Source organism: Hevea brasiliensis, chromosome 14 (genome assembly GCF_030052815.1).
Source record: "Hevea brasiliensis isolate MT/VB/25A 57/8 chromosome 14, ASM3005281v1, whole genome shotgun sequence".
NCBI lineage: Eukaryota > Viridiplantae > Streptophyta > Magnoliopsida > Malpighiales > Euphorbiaceae > Hevea > Hevea brasiliensis.
Window position 1 is genome coordinate 15,947,842 of NC_079506.1, and position 26,306 is coordinate 15,974,147.

At 33.0% G+C, this 26,306-nt stretch overlaps 3 protein-coding genes across 4 annotated transcripts; 2 read left to right on the forward strand and 1 right to left on the reverse strand.

Moving 5' to 3' along the window:
* The first annotated feature begins 2,594 nt into the window (after nucleotides 1-2,594).
* On the forward strand, nucleotides 2,595-6,929 carry LOC110667610 (uncharacterized). The gene is made up of 2 exons (XM_058135617.1): nucleotides 2,595-2,708; nucleotides 2,819-6,929. The coding sequence occupies exon 2, from the start codon at nucleotides 2,866-2,868 to the stop codon at nucleotides 6,658-6,660; it is 3,795 nt and encodes a 1,264-aa protein (XP_057991600.1). The 5' UTR covers nucleotides 2,595-2,708; nucleotides 2,819-2,865; the 3' UTR covers nucleotides 6,661-6,929.
* Nucleotides 6,930-10,313: 3,384 nt separating this feature from the next.
* On the forward strand, nucleotides 10,314-21,295 carry LOC110667592 (probable DNA helicase MCM9). 2 transcript variants are annotated; one of them, XM_058135273.1, is made up of 20 exons: nucleotides 10,314-10,473; nucleotides 10,563-10,665; nucleotides 11,015-11,114; nucleotides 11,199-11,337; nucleotides 12,312-12,378; nucleotides 12,822-12,996; nucleotides 13,814-13,913; nucleotides 14,566-14,672; nucleotides 14,791-14,856; nucleotides 14,953-15,045; nucleotides 16,067-16,183; nucleotides 17,051-17,123; nucleotides 17,689-17,755; nucleotides 18,612-18,693; nucleotides 18,965-19,086; nucleotides 19,185-19,252; nucleotides 19,838-19,947; nucleotides 20,040-20,087; nucleotides 20,154-20,306; nucleotides 20,885-21,295. In XM_058135273.1, exons 1-20 carry the CDS (start codon nucleotides 10,349-10,351, stop codon nucleotides 20,971-20,973), a joined length of 2,004 nt encoding a protein of 667 aa, XP_057991256.1. In that variant the 5' UTR covers nucleotides 10,314-10,348; the 3' UTR covers nucleotides 20,974-21,295. The 2 variants fall into 2 exon arrangements, with proteins under 2 accessions (XP_057991256.1, XP_021684175.2); XM_021828483.2 differs by having other exon boundaries at nucleotides 14,566-14,663.
* Nucleotides 21,296-22,893: 1,598 nt separating this feature from the next.
* Nucleotides 22,894-25,244, reverse strand: LOC131173251 (phytosulfokine receptor 1-like). Its single transcript, XM_058135272.1, has one exon. The coding sequence runs from the start codon at nucleotides 25,213-25,215 to the stop codon at nucleotides 23,119-23,121; it is 2,097 nt and encodes a 698-aa protein (XP_057991255.1). The 5' UTR covers nucleotides 25,216-25,244; the 3' UTR covers nucleotides 22,894-23,118.
* Nucleotides 25,245-26,306: the final 1,062 nt, after the last annotated feature.

A 26,306-nucleotide genomic window follows, 5' to 3' on the forward strand; every position in this document is an offset into this window, starting at 1 on the left:
TTTACCATACAGCCATACGACCGGCTATGTTATATGGTAGTAAGTGTTGGGCACTGAAAGAGTCGTATGCGTCTAAGATAAGAGTTGCAGAGATGAGAATGTTAAGGTGAATGAGTGGCCATACTAGACTAGATAAAGTCCGTAATGAGAGTATTAGAGAAAAGGTATGAGTGGTGTCAATTGAAAATAAGTTGAGAGAAGGGAGATTGAGATGGTTTGGTCATGTGAAGCGTAGACATACGGAGGCTCCAGTTAAACAATTAGAGCACATTAGGTTAGAGGATAGAAAGAAAAAAAAGGGGTAGACCTAAATTGACTCGGAAGAGAGTAGTACAATATGACCTATAAGCATTACACATTTCTGAGAATTTAACCTAAAATCGTTTAGAGTGGAGAAAACGAATCCATATAGCTGATCCCAAATCTTTGGGATAAAAGCTTAGTTGAGTTGAGTTGAGTTTAGTTGTATGTTTTGTATATTTATTTAAGAGAATCCATGATTTTTTTAAATAAAATTTTTGAAGATTTTTAAAAAAATTAATTTTATTTTTTTAATCCATTCAATCGATTGATTAAGAAAGTGTTTTTAAATTTTTTCAAATATTAAAAAAAAAAATCATTCATTTTAAATGGTTAAAAATTATAAAATTTTATTTTAAAAAATAATGGTCATAAAAAATTTAATTTTTAAGTTTTTTACAATTATGTATATTTAAAAAAAAAAAATTATCTAATTTTAAATATTACTTGTTTAAATTTACTAACCTATGAAACTGGTGGTCGCTATCTTATATTATTCTTATTAATGGAATAAAAAAAAATGGGATTATTGATATCTACAAACAACAATAATGAATTTAACTATAATGGGTTTGCTATAAAGTTAATTAATTATTCTTATACTCTCTGAGTCTCATTTTAAATTTTTTTATGGTTTTTATATAATAATTAAAAAATATTAGATAATTTTATTTTTTATATATAGAACAATAATAAGAAAAAGATAAATATATTAAAAATAATAATATATCAGAATAAAATTAAAAAAATAATACTTTTTAATCATTTAAAATTACAAATTAAGTAATACAACGTAAAATATCTAAAACATCATTTAAATTAGGGTAAATGGTATACATCATTTAAAATAGGATAAATAGAATACCTTTTAATTCTTTATTACTCTTAGTGTAGAATTGCTTGGGCTAATAAATACGTGGCTATTAATAATTTTAATTTATATATATATATATTTTTATTTTTAATATAATAGAAAATATTTTGTGATAATATTATGAAAGAGAATATTATATATTAATCATATGATAATATTATAAAAAAATATCACATATCAAATGAGAATTACTTGTGCTATTATACATAATTATTAATAATTTAATTATATATATATATGTATAGATATTAATTTTAATATATAAAAATAATGTAATGTTTTTAATTTCTTATTAGTTGTTTCAAATTTTACTTTTATTACTTTTATCTCTCCAATTTTTTAATAAAAATTTTATCATATAAATAATTAAAATCTCTCTCTATATAATGACTATTTATTATAGTATTAATATATTAATTATTAAATAATTTATAATTTATATATAATAGAGAATATTACGTGGTAACACAAAATACTATGTGTTAGCCACATAACATTATTATAAAAAGTAATGCCATGTGACATTCTTTTGAGGGTGTTTTTTTACTTTATATATAGATATTTGATAGCAATAAGAGTTTAAGTTAATTTTTAACTTAAATAACATTTATTATTTTTTAGAGATCAAATGTTAAGGAGATTATGAGAGTGTTTGTCTTAATTTATATAAACTTAAATATGGAGTAATTTGTTTGTTTATAATAATTTTTAAACATATAAACTAAAAAAAAATAAGTTAGGACTTAATTTTTTATTTTGATACTTATAAATTTTATGCTTATAAGATAATTTAATCAAATATTTTACTATATTAATCTCATTTAATTTTTAAAAATTCATCACAAATTTCATTTAATATTTTTTTAATTATTTTAATAATAAATATGATTATAAGTTATTTTTTTACTAAACACAACAATTATTACTTAAAATTTTAAATATTTATAAGTTTATAAGTTGATTTTCATAAATTAGGTTAATAATAAATATATTTTTTGTAAAACAAACGGATTTTAAATCTAAAGATGAATTTCATTTAGCTAGCAAAAAGAGTGAAAAATTAAAAATCTAACTCAAGCATTTTCTAAACTCTAAACATATTGATTTTTAACACACTTAATTGAATTAAATTTTAGCAACATTTAAAAAATTGACTATTTTTACCAAAATATAAACTTTAGAATTAAGTTGTCAAAACACAAAAAAGTTTGATGTTTTTTTAATCCCCAATAAATATATCATTATAATTTTTTTTAATTACAATTGATTTTTAAAATTGAGGTTAAAAAAAAAGGAACTAGCCGTAACCCAACTCAAAACTTCAAACCCATTCGATTAGTACAAATCGACCCAACTACCCAAGCCCATAACGAACTCTTAACCGATTATTCAAATCGGTTCGCCCCATCAACTTCATATCTGCAAATTAATCCCAGTAGCCTCCCAAATCTCCCAAACGGTCTCTACTCTCTACCACTACAGAGTACAGGGAAATAGAGGGAGAGAGATTGGACGATCATCAAAACTCAATTCAGTTCAGTTCCTACTTCAATTTCTTTTTCAATCTCTTTCATTTCGAGATTTCCTGCAATTTCCATTTCCCTAATTTCTGGTTTTTTTTTTATTGTTTTACTTACATTCCAGGGTTTTAGATTCATATGTAACCGAGACGAATCGATTTCAAATCAACTATGGATCCAGAGATAGCGAAAACCCAAGAAGAGCGCAAAAAAATGGAGAAAGAGCTTGCCTCTCTCACTACCCTCACCTTCGATAAAGACCTTTATGGCGGAACGGACCGCGACGCATATGTTACCTCGATTCCTGTGAATGATGAAGATGATTTTGAAGTTGGTGACAATGAAGTTGCTCGAAAGCTTGCTTCTTATACTGCCCCGAAGTCGCTTCTTAAAGAGATGCCTCGCGGTGGGGATGAGATGGATGATGGTGGGTTCAAGAAGCCCTCGAAGATTATTGATCGTGAGGATGACTATAGGAGGAGGAGGTTAAATAGGGTGATTTCGCCAGACAGGCATGACGCATTTGCTGCTGGGGAGAAGACCCCGGATCCTTCGGTGAGGACGTATGCAGATGTGATGAGGGAGGAGGCGTTGAAGAGGGAGAAGGAGGAGACTCTTAGGGCAATTGCCAAAAAGAAGAAGGAGGAAGAGGAGGCAGCAAAAGAGGGAAAGGAGATTGCTGCTGCAGCGACTAAGGAGGCCGCTCCCAAGAGGAGGAATAGGTGGGACCAGTCACAGGATGATGGGGCTGCGGCTAAAAAGGCGAAGACTGGTTCTGATTGGGATTTGCCTGATGCCACGCCTGGAATTGGAAGATGGGATGCCACTCCTACTCCTGGGAGACTGGGGGATGCAACCCCTTCTGTGGGAAGGAGAAATAGATGGGATGAAACACCAACTCCTGGCAGGTTGGCAGATTCAGATGCTACTCCTGCCGGTGGAGTTACTCCTGGGGCTACCCCTGCTGGAGTTACTTGGGATGCGACTCCCAAAGGTTTGGTCACCCCAACCCCAAAAAGACAGAGGTCACGTTGGGATGAGACGCCAGCAACTATGGGAAGTGCCACACCTATGGCTGGGGCTACACCAGCAGCTGCTTATACTCCTGGAGTTACTCCTGTGGGTGGGGTTGATTTGGCCACTCCTACTCCAAATGCCATTAATTTGCGCGGTGCAATGACCCCTGAGCAATATAATATGATGAGATGGGAGAAGGATATTGAGGAGAGAAACAGGCCCTTGACTGATGAGGAGCTTGATGCTATGTTCCCACAGGAAGGATACAAGATTTTGGAGCCTCCAGCATCTTATGTGCCAATTAGAACGCCTGCAAGGAAGTTACTGGCAACCCCAACACCAATGGGGACTCCTCTTTATGCTATTCCTGAGGATAATAGGGGTCAGCAGTTTGATGTTCCAAAGGAAGCTCCTGGTGGGTTGCCATTTATGAAGCCAGAGGATTATCAGTACTTTGGAGCTTTGTTGAATGAAGATGATGAGGAGGAGTTGTCACCTGACGAGCAGAAAGAGAGGAAAATTATGAAGCTCTTGCTGAAGGTTAAGAATGGGACACCTTCTCAGAGAAAGACTGCTTTGAGGCAGTTGACTGATAAGGCTAGAGAGTTTGGTGCTGGGCCTTTATTTAACCGAATTTTGCCATTGCTTATGCAGCCCACTTTGGAAGATCAAGAAAGGCATCTTTTGGTTAAGGTAATTGATAGGGTTTTGTATAAGTTGGATGAATTGGTCAGGCCTTATGTTCACAAGATTCTTGTTGTGATTGAACCATTGTTGATTGATGAGGACTATTATGCTCGTGTAGAAGGGAGAGAAATCATCTCTAATTTGAGTAAAGCAGCTGGTTTGGCTACTATGATTGCTGCTATGCGTCCTGATATTGATAATATTGATGAGTATGTTAGGAACACAACTGCTAGAGCCTTTAGTGTTGTTGCTTCTGCCTTGGGTATTCCGGCACTGTTGCCTTTCTTGAAAGCTGTCTGTCAAAGTAAGAAATCATGGCAAGCTCGCCACACTGGAATCAAGATTGTGCAGCAGATTGCTATTTTGATTGGTTGTGCTGTTCTACCTCATTTGAGGTCTCTTGTTGAAATTATTGAACACGGTCTCAGTGATGAGAATCAAAAAGTGCGAACCATCACTGCTTTGTCCTTGGCTGCTCTTGCTGAAGCTGCTGCACCGTATGGTATTGAAAGCTTTGATTCTGTGTTGAAGCCATTGTGGAAGGGTATTAGGTCACACCGTGGGAAGGTCTTGGCTGCTTTCTTGAAGGCAATTGGTTTTATTATTCCTCTAATGGATGCTATTTATGCCAGTTACTACACCAAGGAAGTCATGATTATCCTAATACGTGAATTTCAGTCTCCCGATGAAGAAATGAAGAAAATTGTGCTTAAAGTGGTCAAGCAGTGTGTGAGTACTGAGGGTGTGGAAGCTGAATACATACGTTCTGATATTCTTCCTGAGTTCTTTAGGAACTTCTGGGTTAGAAGGATGGCATTGGATAGGAGAAATTATAGGCAACTTGTGGATACAACTGTGGAGATTGCTAACAAGGTTGGTGTCAAAGATATTGTAGGGAGAATTGTTGAGGATCTTAAAGATGAGAGCGAACCATACAGGCGAATGGTTATGGAAACAATTGAGAAGGTGGTTGCAAACTTAGGAGCATCTGATATTGATGCTAGATTGGAAGAACTTTTGATTGATGGAATTCTTTATGCTTTCCAAGAGCAGACGAGTGATGATGCCAATGTGATGCTTAATGGGTTTGGTGCTGTTGTGAATGCTCTTGGACAGAGGGTGAAACCTTATCTTCCCCAGATTTGTGGTACCATAAAGTGGCGCTTGAACAACAAAAGTGCGAAGGTGAGACAACAAGCAGCGGATCTTATTTCTAGGATTGCTGTTGTCATGAAGCAGTGTCAAGAGGAACAGCTGATGGGTCATCTTGGTGTTGTCTTGTATGAGTATTTGGGAGAAGAATACCCTGAAGTTCTTGGATCAATTCTTGGAGCTCTCAAGGCCATTGTCAATGTGATTGGTATGACAAAAATGACACCCCCTATCAAAGATTTGCTTCCTAGGTTGACCCCCATTTTGAAGAATAGGCATGAAAAGGTCCAGGAGAATTGTATTGATCTTGTTGGTCGTATTGCTGATCGTGGTGCTGAGTTTGTTCCAGCTAGGGAGTGGATGAGAATTTGTTTTGAACTCCTGGAGATGCTTAAGGCCCACAAGAAGGGCATTCGACGAGCTACTGTGAACACATTTGGTTATATTGCCAAAGCCATAGGACCCCAAGATGTCCTTGCTACCTTGCTAAACAATCTGAAGGTCCAGGAGCGCCAGAATCGTGTGTGCACAACTGTTGCTATCGCCATTGTTGCAGAAACATGTTCACCTTTTACAGTCTTGCCAGCCCTGATGAATGAGTATCGTGTTCCAGAGCTTAATGTGCAGAACGGTGTCTTGAAATCCCTCTCTTTCCTGTTCGAGTACATAGGGGAAATGGGTAAAGACTATATATATGCAGTGACTCCATTACTTGAGGATGCACTCATGGACAGAGATCTGGTTCATAGGCAAACTGCAGCTTCTGCTGTCAAGCACATGGCTTTGGGGGTTGCTGGATTAGGTTGCGAGGATGCTCTAATCCACCTACTTAACTATGTGTGGCCAAACATCTTTGAGACTTCCCCTCATGTCATCAATGCTGTAATGGAAGCCATTGAAGGAATGAGAATGGCCTTGGGTGCTGCTATTGTGTTAAACTATTGTCTCCAGGGGCTGTTCCATCCTGCCCGGAAGGTCAGGGAAGTGTACTGGAAGATCTACAACTCGCTGTATATTGGATCCCAAGATGCTCTTGTAGCAGCTTATCCGGTGTTGGAGGATGAACAGAATAACGTATATAGTAGGCCTGAGTTGACAATGTTCATCTGAAGTGTTATTTTGTCCCTTATTTTTGGTGACCAAAGAGGACCAAGGGAGTCATCTAGATCAGATCCTAGGCCAACTCTCTCTTTGATTGCTATAGTCTGTTTACATCCATGCAGTTGTTGGACCGAGTTGAACTTATATTTTTCTAGGTGCTTGTGTGCTGCTGTGTAGTTTGTTAAGTATAATAGCACTCTATGGAACTAATCTTAATTTCTGGCCATCCATGTGATTTTCTTGCTGTGTTATTAATGTGCACATTTATACGTGTTTCACTTGGGTTCACAAGTTTGTGTTTTTCGATGTCTTTGCTATTTGGTGCATGATAAACTAGACGAGTCCTCCAACTATCCTGGAACACCAGTACTACGACTGAGTTGGGCAGCAAATCCAAACCCTTATTGCTGATGGTAGGCAATGAATCGAGGTAAATGGTTCGTAAGTCACTTTACTTGATGGAACAATATGATCTTGGCTTTGGTTGTTTGCTTCTCTTGTGTTTGTTTTAAATTATAAATTGTTTGTGTAATGATGAAGTGCTTGTTAGGCATTCATTTTTGAATCTATTCACAAGTTTGCTTCTGGCATTTAGGTGTTCTTCCAAGGATTAGAAAAGGTGCAGGTGAGTACTGTGAATTTGTGAGCTGCTGGGAGTTTTTGTTCTGTTCTTGGGAGGACTGACGATGAAATTATTTACCGGTTTAACAGTTTAATCTTCTGCCTTAGGTATACATTCTGGCAATCTCTCTGGTATTTCGGCTTTTTCTTGATGACAATTTTTTCTTCTCGTGCAGATCAGTGTGCAATGAGCACAAGCTATGTATGGCAGTTCACTATTGAAGCCAGCACAAGTAAAGAATGTATTGATCTGACTAAGAACTGTTGTTTTTCTCAACAGATGCTTGTATTATAAAGGGATTATCATCTGATTCAAGTTCAACTGAATTCCTTATTTATAAGGACATTCATTCCCTTTCATCTGATGTTTATAGGAAATTCAAATTACAAATATGAATAAAATCAATGTGAACGAATTGAGTTGGGCTTTGAATAAATATGAATAAATTCATATTATGTTTTAATCGTCCAATAATAAAAAACTATATTTGTGAAAAATAAATGAAGAAAAAGCACAAATAATCAATTTTCACTTTTTTTAACAATTAAATTTTATTTTTTTCAAAAAATAATTATATTTTTAAGATATAAGACCAAGTTCGATTGGCCCTACAGATTGACGAAATATCTTCTTATAATAGTAAATATAAATTTATATTAATTTTATAAGTATTAAATTATAAGAATATAAGAATTTAAATTTTTTAACACTTGATTATTTTAAAATTGATAATAATTTTTCTAAAAAATTTTTTTATGTAAATATTTTTAATACATAAAGTCATTTTTAATATATTAGTTAAATAAAATAAACACTGTATACTTAACAAAAATAAAAAATAGTTATGTATTTTAATATAATACACTTTTTACTATCAATAGATTAAATAATAATTATAAATATTTCTTAAAATATAAATAATTTATTTTATATCAATTCCTATTTTATTATAGGTGATCAATCTTACATAATATATGCATTTTATTTTTTATATATTAACTTTTGAAAGGTTAAAAATTAGTTCAAGCATTCAATTTATTGGTAAATATTATATAGAGATTTTAAAAACTTTAAAATTTGGCTAAATCTTATAAATTACACAGTAAATTATGTATTAAAAAAAGAAAAATATAATTTGATTAGAAAATTTATAAAATTTATTAATGAAAAAATATATAATTATAATATCATGAAACTCAAATTTTTATTGTGTACATAAAATGCACATATATATTATATTTATAGTTATAATATCAATAATTGTATTTTATCTATAATCATTTAAAATTAAATATTATATTTTAATTTAAATAAAATTATTTGTTTGAATTTTTAAATTAAAACTATTATTTTAATTTGATCTTAATTTTTGAAATAATTAAAATAAATAATGCTTTTTATATACTAAGTTTAATTTTAAATTGTTTATTAATATTTTTATTTTTCCATATTTATCATAATCTTAATTTTTAATATTTTTTATCACTGTTTTTATAGTTTTCTCTTTTACATAATTACATAGTATTTTACATTAAAATATTTAATAATGAGTAAGAAGAAATTCAATATCACTTATAATAATATTTTATTATTTAATATTTATTAAAAGTAATATATATTTTTAAAAATTACATTAGACTCATTTCTATATTTAAAAAAAAAAATTAACTTTTTATGAGTATCACTTGTATTGCTAATATATTCACAATATTTTTATAAATTATCTTATGTGAAGCATATATATATTTTTAAATTTTAAAAGCAAAGTAAAATATTAATTTTCTCAATTTTTACTTAATTAATGAAACTAAAATTATTATAAGTAACTTTTTTTTAATCAAATAACATGAAAATAAGATTTTTTTTCATTGATAACCGACAAAAATATATTCAATTTTATACATATAAATTATTTAGAAATTTCACCTAATTATAATAAAAATATCAAAATAGGAAAAAAAAATTCAACCTTTTATATATATATATATATATATATATATATATATATATATATATATATATATATATATATTTATATATATTACAATTTTTCAAATTCCCTATAACTTAAAAGGAAAACTTTGAAAGATTCAACTAAACACATTAAACACAACAAATTTAGTATATAAAAATAATGTATATTCACATTGTTAAAATATTTTTAAATTATTAAAATAAATCAAATATATTATAAATTACATAAAAGTTTAAGAGCAAAAAATAATTTTAATTATTTGTTACTTATAAATTAAAATTACACATAAACAACTTAAATAGATGTTATGAAAATGTTTATAAATATTATTTTTTAATATTTTTTAGATAATAATAATTATAAAATTATAACAAAATAATAATAAGGTGAATTAAAATTTTACTATGTGAATTAAAATTTTACTATTTTAAGGTAGCACTTATTGTAATAATAAAAAAAAATCACTAAAAATACTGCTAAAATAGATAAAAAATATATTGTTATCATATTTTTTTGTAATAAGATAAAAAGTATGATATTTCATTAATTTAATATTGATGTATAAAGTAAAATTTAATTTAATATAAAACGAAGTTATCTTAAAATTGATTTAATAATAATAATAATAATAATAATAATAATAATAATAATAATAATAATTAACAAAAATTTAATAATTAAATAGCCGAACGATTAAAAAAATTAAAAGGATAATAACAAAAAATAGTAAAAAATCATTTATATTTGTATATAAACATTTAAGTGATTTAAAAATTAAAATAAATAAATTTAAAAATTCAATTAATAAATTAAATACTTAAATAAAAAACAAAAAAGTGAGATAATATATCAAAAGATTTAAAGTTATATCCTGTAAAAATTATATTTATTTCTAGTAATAAAATAAAAAATTATAAAAAAAAATAAAGACACAAAAATTAAAGAACCAAACACCCCTTCGTAATATATAATAATAATAATTTCTTTTTCTTTAACTAGTGGGTGAATTGAAAACAGCCCAGCCCATTGGTCGTGAGTATATAATTGCATTCCCGCCTAAATTTCTCTCTCTCTCTCTCTCTCTCTCTCTGTGCAATGCCATGGATTCAAACGAACCTGATCAAGTGAAACCTTTAGCGGAATTTCTAATTCGCCGCCACTCTGAGCAGCTCCGTTCCATTGTTTTGTCTTCTGACCCTAAGCTTCACTACCCTCTTTATATTGAGTATTGCCTTACAGCCCACCAACTCCTATTTGCTTTTCTTCTTCTTCTTCTTTTTCTTCCTCAATATCCTCATTTTGTCTCTATTTCAGTTTTGCAGAGCTAATGGACGAAAATCCCCAACTTGCCCATCTCGTATTCTCCCAACCAACTGAGTACTTGCGGCATTTCGACCAAGCTGCTTTGTGGGCTCACGTATGTAATATTCTCATGTGTATATAAATGTTTAATCTATTTTAATAATTTCGTCTTAAATTGAGGAACTATAACTGGGTGTAGACCTAAATGTGTATTTATAACCTAAGTCTTCAATGGATGCTGCTTAAAATGGTTTTTTCTTTTTTTTTTTTTTTTTTTTTTTGAGGTGGGATTATGTATGTTCTGCTTTAATTGCTTCCTAGATTCTTCTTGAAATGAATTTTGTGGATGTTTATTGCCTGTTTTACGAGATGTGTAACTTTAGTCTGTATATGTAGCCGAGGTTGCTAGGTAAGCTATGTTAAGATGATAGACTGACATGGGTATTTTATATGGGTGGATGTAGAAAATTGTGCTGGAGAATTTGAATTTTGGGGAGAAGGGGATTCAGAAGAAATTTATTCATGTTCGTATTAATGTGTGTGGATCTCCACTTGAATGCCCTGGTTTGCTTCTCTCTCTTTCTCTCTTGGTCTTTTGGTTTTTGGTTTGACTTATATTTAAAGTGTTTGAGTTTGGGTGAAACATAGAGACCTTTCCAAGCATAGGACGTGTGAGGGTGAAGCACCGAGGGATTCTTCTGACTCTAAAAGGAACTGTGATCAGATCTGGCACAATAAAGATGTATGAAGGGGAGAGGATGTATAGGTGTCGGAAATGCAAGCACGAGTAGGTTATTGTTAATTTCTTTGTCATACACGCATATGCTTGTACATATGTATCCATTGAGTTTCTATCGATTTATTTTGCTTGGTTCGGCTCCACAGTTATTGCAGAATTTGAAGTAAGGGATCTGGCTTGTTGAGTTTGTTTATTTTTTGGTTTTTGTGGAGGAAGCAGACTATGAACGAGTGGCGTGTGCAATGGTGATTTGTAGTAGGTTTAGTTTTCAAGTATAATTAGTTGGTGGATAAGGGTGTGAAAAAGGTCGAGCTTAGCAAACATTACACTCATTAAGTCTGGAAAGCTTAATATATGTTAGCTCCATTTAAGTTCAATCAAGCAGAAATCAAGTACCTGAATGCTGGGCTTGCTCTTTTGTGCTCTGAATGCATTTTTTTTTTTTTTTTTGCAGTTCTTTTTTCTGGCAGTTGAAGCATTAGTACATTGGCTTGCATCATGTTTATTTACAATGGTAGTTATACTCTAGTTACATATCATTACCATTCAATAAGTAGCATTTTCCTCTTCTCTTATGAGAGTCAAATTGCATATAGATTAGGATCATGGAGCCAATTTCCTTGGCTTAAGCTATTTCTGGAACCAGCTGTGGCATAAGTAGGAAGCACATGCATGGGATATAGCTTTTAAAACTTAACTGCAGCTTGATAAGCATCCTGGGTGCTCAAATGGACCCCTGATATAAAAATTCAGGCTTAATAGGCTGTAGTCTTGGAGCTGATGATTTGTAGATGGTTCAAAATCATTATTTTCCAAATCACTTATTGCAGACTTGAAAAATCCAAGATTACTCTTCTGATAACTAAGATCTGTAATTGCATTGCTATTGTCATTTCTAGCTTGCATGTGGCTATTAGGTACAGAACCAATTACATCACCAACTGCTATATTATATAGCATTTCACATGTTGACAGTGCTAACTTCATATGCCAATTGTTGGGTTGACAATGTTCATGTGCAGGTTCCCGGTTTATCCTGAGCTTGAGAGTAGAAACTCCATAACACTACCATCATTTTGCCCCTCTATGGTTTGTTGTCCACTGAACGCTCTTCTGTTATTCTTCTTTTCCCTAGATTTTGTTACATTTTTTCCATTATTCTAGTGTCCCTCTTTAAGATTTGTAGATAAGGCTATAGAAAGTAGTGTGCAACAATCAGGTGATGCTATTTTGTTGAGTAAAAATTGAAGCACATGCATTGTTAAGTAAATAATTTCATCATTAGATTTGCTGTTTAACTTTTTGGATCAACATTTTCTATCTAAGATTTCATTAAAGTTAGAAACTTGTACATCTCCAATAATAAATCAACTTTCACTTTGTAACTTTTTCTGTTTGTGTTTTATGTTTTGTCTCTATTGTTACTTGAATATGATTTACAATGAGGCATTAATTAGCTCTTTGCTGTAGAATAGTATTTTTTAATGAAGAGAATCTTGGAGTTTATCACTAATCCGTTGTTCCAATGACAGAGGTCTAAGCCTTGTGAAGGCACAAGGTTTGATTGTGTAGATGAAACTGTAATACGCCATGATTATCAGGAAATCAAAATACAAGAAAGTACACAGGCATTGGGTGTTGGGGTTATACCTCGCTCAATTCCTGTCATCCTAAAGGATGATCTTGTTGACATTGTTAAAGCTGGAGGTACTGCTTGCTCATGCTTTGTTTTTCATTGTTTCTAGATTTACCTTACTGGAAATTTGGTATTGCTAATGTGAAACTATATTCTCCTAAGGAAACTTCAAGTCAAGTGAGTGATATAAATCTTTGATTCCATAGTCTTCTCAAAGGATAAGAAACAAGTGAATATAGTTAACTGAATATTTGAGTAAAAGAATGCGTTGTTAATGTTGAATTGTTAATTAATGTGTCCTACTAGGAATATTTTTCCTTTTATATTTTGTTTGAGTAGCTTTCTTCCTATACCATTTTTTTTCCTTCACATGGAATTTTATAAATTGCTTATAGAGTGCTTTGTTTTTATTTTTTTAAATCCATTTGCTTTGATTGATTGGCGATATATTATGGAAAATGCACTTTGTATTACAAAATGAAAATTTCATGAAGCATATCTTTGTTACTTCTTGGACAATGTCACTTTTTAGAGTTTATTGTGTATTCCTTATTATACGTAACCCAAATTTGTTGTGAAAAACAAGCATTTTATAGTATTTTGAATGTTTTTCTTAGTCTATTATCTTGTCAATCTATATACCTTTAACATCTATATATATGTGTGTGCGTGTGTGTGTGCTTCTGAGTTCATTTTTAACGAAAGAAAAAAAAAGGCTGATAAAATTAATTCTCATAATCATGCCATCACAAATAAGAGCTTTGCAATACAACTTGAACTAATGCTTTTTATTTTTATGGTGGAACTGTTCGACACTTGCTTTTGGAATATCAATGGATCTCTTTCGGTAGCATGGCATTGAGGAATTGGGAATTGATTGTTGTGCAGATGATGTCATTGTTTCTGGGATTTTGACTGCAAAGTGGTCTCCTGATTTGAAAGACGTCCGCTGCAACCTTGATCCTGTATTAGTTGCTAATCATGTGAGGTAAATGGCACAAAACTTGGTACTTGCTTTGTTATTTTAAAGTTTCTTGGCTGCCACATAGCTAGAATCCAGCCAAAGGATCCCACATGAGGTTCATTTGGGTGGCAGGTTAGCACCAGGTTCATGGAGTTAGAGCTGAACAGTGAAAACCTTGCTCAATTTGAATTAGCCTTGATCCCATTTTTGTTAGTCAGCTATATCTAGAGCCATATTTTGTTAAAAGGCTAGTGATATTCAATTCTTCTTAACCACTTCAGCCATCATCATCTTTGGTCTACTTCTCAACTTGTTTACTCTTCTAACTTGGATGCGCTTAATCTTTAGTACCATTACCTGAGCTGGTCTATGTTGGAAATTATCAAACCATCTTAAACTGGTGTTCCTTAACTTATCCTAAATGGATAGCACTTTTATTAAAAGTGAAAAATCACTTTTTTTTTCTCTTCTTTTTCTCTTCTCCCTCCCTTGATTCTGTACACGGTATCTTATTCTTGCTTTTTATCTACCAACTTATCAGTTGGTTTCTAACTTTGAAACTCAAATTTACCGAATCCCGTCCAAGTACAAGCACATGCAGACGTGTTTTTGAATTTTGTACTACCATGCAAATGCTTGAGTGTGTTTATCTTGAAATTTGTTCGTTGTGTTTTAGGAGAACTAATGCGCTGAAATCTGACATTAATATCCCCAATGATGTTATCATGAAATTCAATCAGTTTTGGTCAGAATTCAAAGATACTCCTTTAAAAGGTAAAGATGGTCAGTATACTTGTCTTGGCAACAGCTTTTACATAATTTTACTGTTAGATTCAATCTCCTTTTTTCTTTTTTTAATTTATTTTAATACTTACAGTAGTTTAATATGATCTAAAACCAGGGAGAAATGCCATTCTGCTAGGTATTTGCCCACAGATTTTTGGACTTTTCACTGTGAAACTTGCAGGTATGTTATCATTTTACATATTTCACTTTCTTTTTTATTCCATAACACCATCGCTTCTTCCATGTTACCACATTGACAATTCTTTCTGGAACTTAGTTGCATTAACACTCATTGGAGGTGTGCAACATGTTGATGCCTCTGGTACCAAAATTCGAGGGGAGTCTCACTTACTTCTGGTTGGTGATCCAGGTGATAAATTTTCCTTTTCAGTATCTCATATGTATTGATTTAATTATGTAGATAACTTTTCCTTTTCAGCGTCACATCTGTATTGATTTGGTTATGTAGAATTGATCCCTAAAGCATAACTTGTGCTGCAGTTAAATGTTGTGCTTCAATTCCATAACCATCAGTGTGTCACTTTTGGCAGAGGAAAAGTGGAGTTTGTTTCTAGGTGGAATGTTGAATTTCGTATAAAATGCCATATGAATTGTGTTGCAAGTGTGTGTACCTGACTTTTTCTGCATGTCCTTAATGTCATAGACAATTGTTACAGTTTAGGCCTCAAGAGGTGTTGTTAGCCCATCCATGATTTTCATGTCTAATACTTCAAACCTTGTATTGAAGATGTGCTGACTAATATCAACGGGTTGAGGCTATATGTAGTAATTGACTCATGCATAATAGTTTAAGAGGCATTGCCTAATCTGTGGTGTGTGTAAATTTATTTCTAGGATTCAAATGCCCCACCAACGTATCTTGATAGTTTTTGAATAGAAGATACAAAAATATCTTCATAAACAAACCGGACTATGGTTGAGTGAACCATTATGTTTGACAAGCAGTTAGTAAGCAAGTTTGGATAAAGCTCATATATGTTTGCTTATTAAGTTTACGAATGAGTTTAAACAAAAATTTTAAATTTGATCATAAACAAGCAAAGTGAAATGAGTTTACTTAGATCATTGATGTTGGTGAATGTTAGTTCATTTATTAGCTTTTTTTTTTAATGACATTAACAAATCTAATCCAATACACTTGTAAAGTCAATATTCAATTAGTTTGTTCATTTCGTTTATTAGCCAATTACTATTAAATTATTTAGTTAGATATTAAATAGTAAATTTAGACAATAATGTCTGATTCTAATTACATTTGTCCAATTAATACATTGTCATAATACTAATATTCTAATAAATTTATTAGTTATGTTGATATATGTGTATAAAATAAATAATTATGTGTGGGAAGAATGATATAAATTTCACAGGTACCGGCAAGTCTCAATTCTTAAAATTTGCTGCAAAATTAAGCAACCGATCTGTCATCACTACTGGGTTGGGGAGCACTAGTGCTGGATTAACAGTTACTGCTGTGAAGGATGGAGGTAATTCCTATTGCCTTGAGCTAAATAATAGGTATTAACTTTGACTAGAGTGTTAGCAGGTTTGTTTATCCATTGATCTTCCACTTCTTCTGCAGCTTTGCTGATATGTTGAATTCTTGACATAATGTACATGGGGTAGCTTCTATATGATAGGGGTCTGTTTTGTGAGAATTGTGGTAAAAAAATTTTAGCACATTCTTGTTTCTAAATTGTTTGCATGGATTAAACAACTTTTTGGCTTTAGATAACTCTTAATTTTATAGAGATCTCCATTATTTGCTCACCCATTTATTGAAAATTTTTGCTATAGAGCGCATGGATGATGGATGATATAAATCTAATGAGGGTTCGATTTAGTGCTAATGAAATTTTCATTTCCTATCATCTTTTTGTAGTCACTCTACAGAATCACCCCTTCTCTAGTCCAGTTCTCTTCGTGTTATTTTCTTAACCATTCAATAGAATGTTCATTATATTGCTTAATTCTCCTTTAGAAACATGGGAGTAGAAGGATGCTGTAACTGAAAAACTAGGTAGCTTAACTTCATAACGGTGTTTTTCTACATTATCAAAGGTTAATATGCATGTAAGCACTATTTAATTCTTATAAAAATTTATGCCTATTATATTTTTCATATTTTTCAAGAGCTATTATGTCAGCCAAAAAGTTGTTAAAGCTAATTTGTCACCTAAAATAGTTTTATGTGCTCTGTGTGCACTACTTTTTAGTTGATCTCAGCCATTAACTAGTATCTTATATATCCACTAGAGGAACTTTGCTTTTCATACATGAGTCTTTCTTGCAACTTGTATGAAAATAATGCAATATGTTGATCAAAGGACTAATTGTATTTGTCATCTGAATAGGAGAATGGATGTTAGAAGCTGGGGCCCTTGTTCTTGCTGACGGTGGCCTTTGTTGCATTGATGAATTTGATAGGTACTCTTTTCAAATGTTTGTGCAAAAACTACTATTCATTAGCTGTTACCAATGTTAAACTTTGACCTCCTATGCAAGTATTGGCTCACAGCCATCGTCAACATCGCCATTGCCACCTTTTTCTCAGCAAATACGAATTTTGTATTGAGTGACTTTACTTATGTTCTATGTACATCAACTCTTGGAGGTGTTTCTTGCCTCCAATTACCAATAATTAGTTGCAGCTGTTGGATTGTTTATCCTTCTGCCCTCTTCTTAATCAAGACAATCAAGATGTTATCTGTATGCTTAGGGAAGCATTGTCAAATTGCTCCATCTTATTGTGATAGGAAGTAGAAAAATTTATGAAATCTTGCTGTATTTGGTCCAATTATATTGATGATGTTGTCACACACATGGACACTTGATTATTGGAGCAAAATCTTTCTCTTTATATGGTACTTTGGTTAAAAGTTCCCATAATAAAGATTCGCACTGGTCAACTATGATATTTGTTGATTCTTCTTCTCCATTTCTTTTCCTTATTAGTGTTTAATGTCAAGGTAAATTAAATTTTGTTTGGCAGTATGAGAGAACACGACAGGGCAACAATACATGAAGCAATGGAGCAGCAAACCATAAGTGTTGCCAAGGTTGCCCATCTATTTATAAGTTCTTCTTAAATGTCTTATATAGTGTATGGAATCTTATTGGATTTTTCCGTGCATGTTATCTATCTATAATATATATAAAAGTACGAATAGGGGTACACAAAATTACTAAAAAATCATAGACTTTTCTATTTGTCATCTTATTAATTTTTACCTTTTTCTGAATTTATATAAATTTCATTAATCTATTTTAATTAATTTTTATTTTTACTATGATTATTAAATTCCTAATTTTACTTAGAGTTTTCATAAGCTTATAATATGAAGCTGTTTGGCCAGTGCATAATTTGATTTGCAATATCCTTAGTATTGGGTTTGTAAATGGCTTCATTTGGCTAATTTCTCAATTTCAAAAGTGATACTTTATGTGCATCCCTTTCATGTAGCCCTCCTCAGAGAATTTTGGATGCACTAATAACCAGTCAATAACTATTTGATGCCATTGGAAGCTTGGGAGCTGAGAGTATGCTTACGTGACATCTCATATCTCTTAGATACATGAACCCTTAAGCACCATCTAAACATGATGCTGAATTGAAGTGGCTCAAAAACACACGAAGGACAGAAGGGAGCAAGAAGAAAGAAAAAAATGGATAAGAAAAGGCAACTTAAATTAAGAGAGCTACAATCCTTCTCTTTTCTATGCCAGAAAGAGATGTATGCTTTAAATGAATAAAAAAAAGTATATTGTATATTCACGTTGTTTCTTATGTGGTATATCTATTCTTGCAAATTCCATTTCTCCGTATATCATCCTTGATAATTTACACAATTTTCCATTGTGTGCTTGGCCTTAGCAGAATTACTGATAACATTTGCTTCTTTCCTTGTTTTCCAGGCTGGTCTTGTAACAACTCTCAGTACTAGGACAATTGTCTTTGGTGCAACAAATCCCAAAGGACAATATGATCCAGATCAAAGTATCACTTTCATTCAGTAAATTCTTTAGTTTATTTATGTAAGCCATTTATAGTCGCTAAATGCAATTTACTGTTACCTGTTGATGTAAAACTCTAGTCTTCCTTCTTGCTCTTTTCGGCATAGGAGGTTGATGTGAGACATAGTAATTTTCTTAAATTTATATTTTCCCTCTTTGTTCTCTCTTTCTCTCTCTCTCACTTGAAATCATCAGTTGATTGGTATATGCTCATGTACAGATAATTGTATTTGTCAATTCTTAACCAATTGTAGCTCTATCTGTCAATACTGCGCTCTCGGGTCCATTATTAAGCAGATTTGATATAGTTCTGGTTCTCTTGGATACAAAGAATCCTGAATGGGATGCAGTTGTGTCATCTCACATTCTTGCTGAGGTAATGTGCCATAATAATGTTGTTGAAATGATTTGCTGCTGTCTCATGAAGCAGTTGCATGATCTAAAACCTGACTTTTTTGTGAAACCAATTTTCAGGAAGAATCAGACAAAGGCGATCACAATGATGATTTAGCAAACATTTGGACATTAGCTATGCTTCGTAGGTAAATTTGTTATTTTGGTTCAATGACCAGTTGCTTATTGCCGAATGGCTGATCTCTTAAAGAGGGCTTTGAAATGTTTGTTTGCAAATAAATGATCTGAAATGGATCTATCGTAGCAAAAATAATTTTTCTTGACTTCTGAATATTAGCATGGTCATGTGGGCCAAGTGTGTCAGAGGGAGGGTCAACAGGAAGGTCATGTTCCTAAGTTGTCTTAGTGTGCTATGCTCTAGGATGCATTTGTATTCATACAATTGGTATCAGAGCAATTGTTTCTCTTGCTTGCTATCTTCACGTCACAACAAAGATGCATTGGTTTTTTAGCTCACTTTCTTTCCAATCCATTTGGTTTGTGGGTGTCAGTATATTTCTCGTATTGGGAATAGTCTTTTTTAAATTTTCAAAAAAAAAAAAAAACCTGGTCTTGTATTTGAAATTATAAAAGTAGTCTTTCTGTTTCTGATGCTCCCAGCACAATCAAATTCAAAGATCTGTAATTTTTTTTTTTTTTGGTTATGGAACCTATTAATCCTTAGCCCCGTAATGTTGTCTGAGCATTCATCAGCTTCCTTAGATATTGTGCAGGTATATTCATTTCGTTAAAGGGTACTTCAGACCAGTACTCACAAAGGAGGCTGAAAAGGTTATCTCAAGTTATTATCAACTTCAAAGAAGATCTGGGACTGATAATGCAGGTTCTTTTACATTAAAGTCCTTTTTGGCTAAAACACTGTTTCTCTCTCTCTCTTTCTCTCACTATGTGCTTATATGCCAATTTGAATTGCAGCAAGGACAACTGTTCGCATGCTGGAAAGTTTGATACGCCTTGCTCAAGGTGTGTTATGTTTGTATTGATTATCTATGTTAGTTCCTTGGGAATTTGACACAATCCGTATTGCAGCACATGCAAGACTTATGTTCAGAAATGAGGTCAGTAGGTTAGATGCTATCATGGCAATTTTATGCATTGAATCATCCATGACGACTTCAGCCATTGTGGACAGCGTTGGGAATGCCCTGCACTCCAATTTCACAGAAAACCCTGATCAGGAATGTATCCTATATTATTTTCAGCACATTTATAACCATCTACATACTTGCACACTGCATTCAATGACTGGTATTCAAACATTCATGTGGGAATCTGTCATAAATACATGCTCATGCAAATATAAAATATTTGGGCTGGTTTACTGAGCACGATTGGGCATGAATTGGTTATGGTATGGCCTTTTGCTCAAACAGCAGTTTTGCCATCATCATGGGTTAGGCCTGTCGTTTTGAGAGCTGCTATATTTGCCAGAATTGAGACTTCGCTTTGCCTAGATGCTCAGCTCGAAACCTTGGTAAAGATTCTTATGTAATGCTTATCTCAAAATAGTGTTTTTTATAAAATTAATTTTATTTCATAACTTGAGCAACTGTTGTCTACGATAAAGATACTCCTTATTTGCCTTTTACAAGGCAGATTTTATGTGGTTCTAGCTGCATGGTAAAACAAGTACTCTTAACAATTAAGAATAAGAATTGCTAGTCCATTTCACTGTCAGCATGCATAATCATGTCATCTGCATAGCCTGAACGGGCTTGAAATGAATCATTTTTTAATCTTAACTACATATAATACCATAGATACCAAGCAAGAAAGGCTCATCCTTGAAAAGCTGAAATCGATTGATGAATTTTCTGACATGCACAGCATAGAAGAATTGTCCAGATGAGAAGACAGAAAGCAAAAGCATCTCAGCGAATAGAATTAAAAGATTATCAGGCAGTTCATGACCGCGAGTATATATCCACAATCTGTACCACTTTGTTATTGAAAAGAAAAATCCCGAGTTACTACCATTTTTCTTTCTCTAGCTTACACAACTATCATGCCGATTGAGTATTATCTACTGGCAATGAATTTGTTACATTTGATATCATGTACAGTATAAATATTGATTTTAATATTTAGTTCAGCAGGCATTGTATTTGTAGTTTCACATGGTTTATGTACAAAGCTACCTTGGATATATACGTCTTATGTTTTCTCTGTCTCTTCACAAATCCTCCTGCTTTCCCCTTCCTTTTGTAACCTCTCCTCAAACTTCTTTTCTCCAACATACAGTAGAAGAGATCCAATAAGGAGGCCTTGGATGCAAAGCAGATCTGCCTGCATGGATCAAAATCTCCTTTTTTTAAATAACATCTACCCTAGCCCCAAAAAAAATATGAAAATAAGAAGAAATAATAGAGAACCTTGAAAGTGAAACTGAAATAAGGACTGGCTTAAAAAACTGCATTTGATTGTTGTCTAAATATTGTTGAAACCCCTTTGCTGTCATAAACCAATGCAAGTACATTGAAAATTATTTGGCGTTTCACGCAACTGATGCCCATATTTGATCTGATTAAAGTGATGTAGATTTCCAACAATTCCAAAACCAGCACCTCGACCTCCTTTTGGAGTTAAAGAGTTACAAGAATGGCTCAATTCAAATTGACTCTGAACTGCCTATGAGCCTTTAAACCACCAAAGAGTGAATTTCATATTATTGCTAATTTTTCATGTTCAGCTCATTCATCAGTTTTCTAGTCAAATACGCATAATGATATATTCATGTTTGCGTTGCCTCAACAATAGCCCAACTTATTGCTTCATAAGTAGTTCTCTATATTTATTTTGTGGGGAGCTCACCATGCGGCAGCGGCAGCGGCGGCGGCAGCTGTTGCTTATATATGCAGTTCTGGTAGCACACGAGGTGTTCGGCATTTTGCCTCTTCAACATCATGTTGGGCCTATTGTTATTGTCCTAAATGGTTTGTTGGACAACCCCATGTTGACAAAGGAAGCTGAAAAGGTGATTTCAAGTTCTTAAAATTATGCATTTCCACTGAGGCATTTCTCTTTGATAACTTATTATGGGACTACTAATGCAAAGCTTCCAAATTTGTCAATCATCAAGATTAAGGCTTCCACCTCACTGACATTTGTTCCCTCAAATCCTGAATGTGGAAATCATTGCAGAGCAGAAATTAAAATAAAAAAAAATATAAAAAAAAGCCACTGAGTTTTTCCAAAGAAAGATTTATATTTCATTTCTCCTCGATAACTTCCTAGTTAAACTATTAGGAATGGCTACCTGATATATGTTTCTCTTTTAGATTTAGAAGCATACGAAACTAAGGGGAAGAGAGGAAAATGTATTTGACTTTGCATGATAAGAAAGCACAATAAGCTGGAGTGTATTTACATGCTTATAGAGCAAAGCGCACACAAGTCATTTAGGGTTTCAGGTTTAACGAGACTGATAACGATGCATGGTTATTGATTTATGTGGTTGCATACTGATTAAGGGTTAACGGATCCCTTGTATCAAGCTAACACGGAAGATTAACCATCTGGATTTGGCCATTAGTTTAGTGATATAGATTTCAGGTTGAGATGTGTCATGGAGTTGCACATATTGAGTTAAATTTTAACTAGCATAAACCTGATTGACCTGATATAGCATACTGTTGCTGCAGGTATGTATTTCTACCACATGGCCTTGCGTTGGATGAGAAGGCAGGATCTGGGCATTTTGCTTGTTACAGAGCTTCAAACATACTGAGTGATCCATTGTGAAATATTGCCTCTATTTTCTGTTGCTTCCTTTCGCCATTCTTGTGGATTTCTCATTCTATTATATAGTTTATATGACGTTCTCATTATAGTAGTGCAAAATTTTCAATAATACAAGTTTCAAATAATACATGTTTCATTCTATTCTACATAATCACAGAGGGATCCAAGGATTGAGAGACATCAGACCGCTGCAACCAAGGAGAGCATTCTTTGTCACTTCAGACTGCAACTTAGATATGCAGAATCAAACCTTTTACCTTTGTCTTGCCTTTGGCTTTGGGATCACCCAGCCAGACATGAAGCAAAAGATAACAGTTATGGCAAAGCCAGTTGCAGCTCCTATCCCAAACTGCAAGCCCATAATAGTCATTTTCTCAGTGGGAGGCCGAGTAGCGGGAGGAAGTGGTGCAGGAGGAGGACGTTGGGCAAGTTGACATGAAGTAAAAACCCCACCACCATATAGATCATTGTTCCCCTCAAAGCTTGAACATGGAAAGGTCAAGAATTGGCCTCCTGTTGGGATTTCCCCATAAAGTTGATTGTCTGCTATACTGAACTTGGATAGAAAGCTGAGCTTTACCAATGAACTGGGTATTTCTCCGGATAATTTGTTATGAGACAAATCCAAAATTTCTAAACTTGACATTCTAGATAAATCATCTGGAATTGGCCCGGAAAGCTCGTTCGTGCTGAGGTTTAAAAAATGAAGTCCTTTCAAGTTCCCAAAACTTGGCCAAATTGGTCCATTCAGCTTGTTGTGACTTAGATCCAAAGTTGGTGGAAGGCTCCCAATTTTGTTATACTGCAAACTTGTACTAGATTTCCCAGTTTTCTTATATAAAGGAATGCCTGGGGCATTTCCATCAATTAAGATTCTCCTGTCTGTTAGGATTTGTAGTCCTGTCAAGCTTATTGGTATTTCACCAGTAAATGAGTTATCGGAGAAATCCAAGTAAAAGAGACTACTGAAATTGCCTATCCAGAGTGGAATAGATCCACTCAAGTGATTCCAAGATAGATCTAATAACTGCAGCATTTTGCAACCCCTCAACCATAGTGGAATTGAACCTCTGAGTTGACAATTGGCAATAATGAGTACCTTGAGATTTTTAAATTGCAAATTCACATCACTGGGCATTTGTTCATCCTGAAAATTGCGAGTGAGGACCAGAGTAGTCAAATTTTTGCATTGTTGTAGAATTCCAAGAGCTGCTGATATGTTTGCAAGGCTGGTATTTGAGAGTGAGAGGTATGTCAGGGCCTGCAGATTCTTGAACTTGTAAGGAACCTCCCCACCGAGTTTGTTTCTGCTAAGATTCAAAACACTCAAGTTTTGACAAGAGGATATACTTTCAGGGATCGGGCCTTGGAAATTGTTAGTACCAACATCCAAGAAAGCCAGATGAATCATTGCAGAACAATTTATATTGATTGGTCCATCCATGGTGTTGTTGCGCAAATTAAGAATTTCAAGTGTTGGAGAATTCACCAGTGAATTAGGCAAATGGCCGTTGAATTTATTTGAGTTGGAAGAGAAGAACTTAAGCTTTCTAAGCCTCTCAAAAACATCAGGAAGATTTCCAGAAAACACGTTGTTGGAGATATCCAATTCTACAAGGTTAGAAAGGTTAGCTATTCCATCATTCAATGCCCCAGAAAAGTGATTATCTTGAAGGTGCAATACCTGGAGATATTGCAGCTGCAAGAGACCGTATGGGAAACTTCCTGAGAGCATATTACCATTAAGAAAGAGATGCTGCAAAGAAGAACATCTTCCAAAACTTGTTGAAACTTCACCACTGAAGTGGTTGCCGGCAAGATCAAGAACTTGAAGATGGGGTGAGGTTTTGCAAAATGTTGGATCGACAGAACCATTAAAACTGTTGAATGAAATGTCAAAATACTTGATTGAGGGTAAATAAATACCTCCTGGTAGTGAACCAACAAAATCATTACTGTTTAAATCCAGGGCTTCCAGATTCTGCAACTGAAACAATTTGGGTGGAACGATTCCATGAAGGAAATTCTGAGAAAGATTAAGGATTCTCAGCTGATCCAGATCTTCTAAAGACTCGCATAGTACTCCAGAGATCTTTTTCTTTCCAAGTTCCAACCCAATTACCCTATTACTTGAAGTGGTGGAATTGTCACAAGTGACACCAGCCCACGTGCAACAAGTAGATGTGGAGAAGTTCCAGCCATCAATCCCTGATGTTAAGCAATTGCCGAAGTTAGTCAAGGCCCTGAGGTCATTTGAATGGCATGCCATATCCTGGCATCTTAAGATAGGAACCTTGAAACTGATCATGTAGATGATGAAGAAGAAGAAGTGTAGGAACCCCATCTTCATACTATTGAGCAGAGTGCTAAAATTGGAGTTCTAATATGGTATCATCTTCCATGGTGTTTTAGTTCCTTTATAATTATTATCTTATTACGTAGAAGGAAATAGTCAAAGATGACTTTGCCCACTTGACTTTGAAAAAATAGTACAGGAATGATTAAAAAAAATGGAATCCCTTGAATATATTAAAATTAATGATTTGATTTACATATTTTTAAAAAATATATAATTTAATCTTTCACATTTAATTTCATTGATTGCTTGCTACTTTCATTTATTTTTGTCCATTCGACAGTTAATCAAAGAATTAAAAAATAATTAATGAAAGACAAAAGTGTTCATAATAATAAAAATTTAATGACAAAAATATAAGAATGAAAATATATGAAAGAATCAAAATTTAACTAATATTTTTCAAAATATAAAAAAACAAATTATTAATTTCTATACAATCCATTGATTGGAAATTCTATTTGAATTGATTTCCTATTCGCAATTTACGTGTTCAACACGGATTCAAGGATGGTTGTTGCAGCCATTGAAATACAAATTACCTGTTGTGACTGTGATTTCAATTATCTTTTTTAAAAAATATTATTTTAAATGTGGTTACAGAACAATATAAAATAATTATTTAACTGTTTTTGAGTTATTATAATTAAATTATATTAATTTTAACTTAAGGTCATATTTAATAAGACTTAATTAAAGTTGTAATATAATTGTTACTACATATTTATTACATTGTTTGATAAAAAAAAATATATGATGTAATAGAATGATTAATCATATAAAAATTAATGTAATCATGATTATTTGACTTGATTTTTTTTTATTTATCATCGATATTATCACCACCATCATTATTAATCCTGATATTACTATCAGGATCCATATCCTGTTATCATCACCACTACCATCACCACCACTTGATGACCACTGTTATCACCACTTAGCCACTACTACCACTTAGCTATTACTATCTCTAATACTATTTGACCACTACTTCACCTTTAAAAAATCATGTTCAAAGGAGGGTAAATTTTGTGGAATTCTATCTATTACCATCCCTACATTTAGTAATTAAGAATATGAAA

Coding starts and splice junctions, on each gene's coding strand:
- LOC110667610 (XM_058135617.1), top strand. CDS start 2,866: ATGGATCCAGAGATAGCGAAAACCCAAGAAGAGCGCAAAAAAATGGAG.
- LOC110667592 (XM_058135273.1), top strand. CDS start 10,349: ATGGATTCAAACGAACCTGATCAAGTGAAACCTTTAGCGGAATTTCTA. Junction 10,474..10,562: donor CACTACCCTCTTTATATTGA/GTATTGCCTTAC, acceptor TCTCTATTTCAG/TTTTGCAGAGCTAATGGACG. Junction 13,914..14,565: donor TTAGTTGCTAATCATGTGAG/GTAAATGGCACA, acceptor GTTGTGTTTTAG/GAGAACTAATGCGCTGAAAT.
- LOC131173251 (XM_058135272.1), bottom strand. CDS start 25,215: ATGAAGATGGGGTTCCTACACTTCTTCTTCTTCATCATCTACATGATC.